Genomic DNA, 1,978 nt, shown 5'->3' with positions numbered 1-1,978 from the left:
TAGTAGCTAAGGCTAACAATAATAAAATCACTGCTAAAAGCTAAAACCAGCAAAAAAGTAGTTAAAGCTAACAATAATTAAAAACATACCTAAAAGCTAAAACCAGCAAAATAGTAGCTAAGGCTAACAATAATAAAATCACTGCTAAAAGCTAAAACCAGCAAAAAAGTAGTTAAAGCTAACAATAATTAAAAACATACCTAAAAGCTAAAACCAGCAAAACAGAAGCAACAGCTAACAATAGAAAACACAGCTAAAAGCTGAAATAAGCAAAACAGTTCCTAAAATATAAAACAAAACAAAACAAGTACATTGATGCAGATATTAAATAGAAGAAAAATCAAGGTATTCTTTGGGGGAAATCTTTAATAAATAAATATTTTAAAGGACAGAAGTTACAAAGAAAGTGCTCATTATTCCCTCAGAAGAACATTATGATATTTGAAAGGTTAAAATAAGGTAAAGTAGTTCTAAAAACATGAAGCGGTGCGAGAGCTGCTCCAGGCCGGCCGGTCTTACCACAGTTCATCTCGTCGGTGTTGTCTCCACAGTCATTCACACCGTCACACTGCCAGAACTTGGGCTTGCACAGTCCGTTATTACACTGAATGCTTCCAGAGCTGCACTCTGAAGGAGACGACAGTTAGAAGGTCCTGAACCCACAGCTGTCAGTCCAGTCACAGTGTGAATAACCGTACGTACTGCAGTTCAGCTCGTCGCTCAAATCTCCACAGTCGTTCCAGCCGTCACACGTCAGGTTGGTATTGATGCAACGCTTATTTTTGCACTGGAACTCGTTTGGACAAACTGCAGACCGAACAAACGGCGTTAAAAACCCCACCTCTCCTGACGATAACCTGGACGGAGCTCGGACACTTACAGTCTGTTTTTTCAACGGCCTCGAAGCTGGCGTCAAAACCGTGGTCGACGTAGGAGTCGTCGGAAACAAACGTTACCGTCATTTTGTTGGTGCTGCTCACTCTGGTCAGCTCCCCCGACGCGTAATCTCCACACAGTCTGAAAATAAAGAAACAAAAATAAAATAAAAAACACACCCGTTTCCTTTTTGCCGTCCTTGTTTTCATTCGGGACATGAAAGAAGCCGGAGCTATGCCTTCAACTCACTTCTCATTGTTGATCAACACGTGGTCCTTGGAACAGTCCGAGTGCCCTTCCTGCCCATGCTCGGCCACAAAGAAACTGTTGAAGGTCAACTTCACCACTTTTCCCTGAGGAACCTTGAAGGGAAAAAAAAGAGGAAGTGAAGTTAAAATGCTGCTCTATGAAAATCAGGCGTTAAACTCAACACAGGTCCGGGCGTCTCACCTCGATCTCCCAGACACATTTCGTGTTTGGAGGATAGTAGGTCGGGTAGTTTGGAGTCGAGAATCTGCCCTGAGAACCTGAAAGCTTCTCATTACAGGTGTCTGTAAGAGAAAAAGAGATGAATATAAAAGATCCATGAAAAAAGCTTCACTAAAAAGTAACTACACAAATAGAATTTTCGATGAAAATATAGCATAAATGCTAAATGCGAGTTCTTAAATCTAAAAGAAGCAGAGCATCATTTCAAAAATTATGTAGCAAAAAGCCAGTTGTGGGCACAGTTTCACTAATACACTACTAGTGGTACTTGCTTTTTATTTAGCAGATTAGCTTTTTCGCCAACTTTGGAAAACTTTAGCGGACCAATTAGCGAACGTTAAATTAGGTTCCGCTAATTTTAAGTCCACTAAAATATTCACCAGTGTAATACTTCTATTTTATGCCTTTTCCATGTATTATTATTATTATTATTTTTGTTATTATTATCATTATCATCATCATCTTCCCCTCTTACAAGCAGTACAGGACATGTCAAACATCGTGTGTTTAGCATGTAGCGTCTTTAGCAGCTAAACTTCAAACTAAAATCATCAAAAATAAATAACTAAAAATTTTAAAACAAATACAAATTGTATTTGCTACTGTATTTGTC

At 38.8% G+C, this 1,978-nt stretch overlaps 1 protein-coding gene across 1 annotated transcript in view; it reads right to left on the bottom strand.

Annotated features, from left to right (window-relative positions):
• The window catches only part of st14a (ST14 transmembrane serine protease matriptase a), a gene marked incomplete at both ends in the record, with an annotated part of 10,484 nt that overhangs the window by 4,354 nt on the left and 4,152 nt on the right, over window positions 1–1,978 (bottom strand). The window contains 5 exon segments of the mRNA XM_014015885.1: window positions 520–627; window positions 703–807; window positions 881–1,017; window positions 1,126–1,238; window positions 1,327–1,427. Coding sequence (XP_013871339.1) covers window positions 520–627; window positions 703–807; window positions 881–1,017; window positions 1,126–1,238; window positions 1,327–1,427 — 564 coding nt within the window.

Source organism: Austrofundulus limnaeus, unplaced genomic scaffold (assembly GCF_001266775.1).
Source record: "Austrofundulus limnaeus strain Quisiro unplaced genomic scaffold, Austrofundulus_limnaeus-1.0 Scaffold136, whole genome shotgun sequence".
Taxonomy (NCBI): Eukaryota; Metazoa; Chordata; class Actinopteri; order Cyprinodontiformes; family Rivulidae; genus Austrofundulus; species Austrofundulus limnaeus.
The sequence above is the reverse complement of the archived record's forward strand: the minus strand, read 5'-3'. Positions and strand labels throughout refer to the sequence as shown.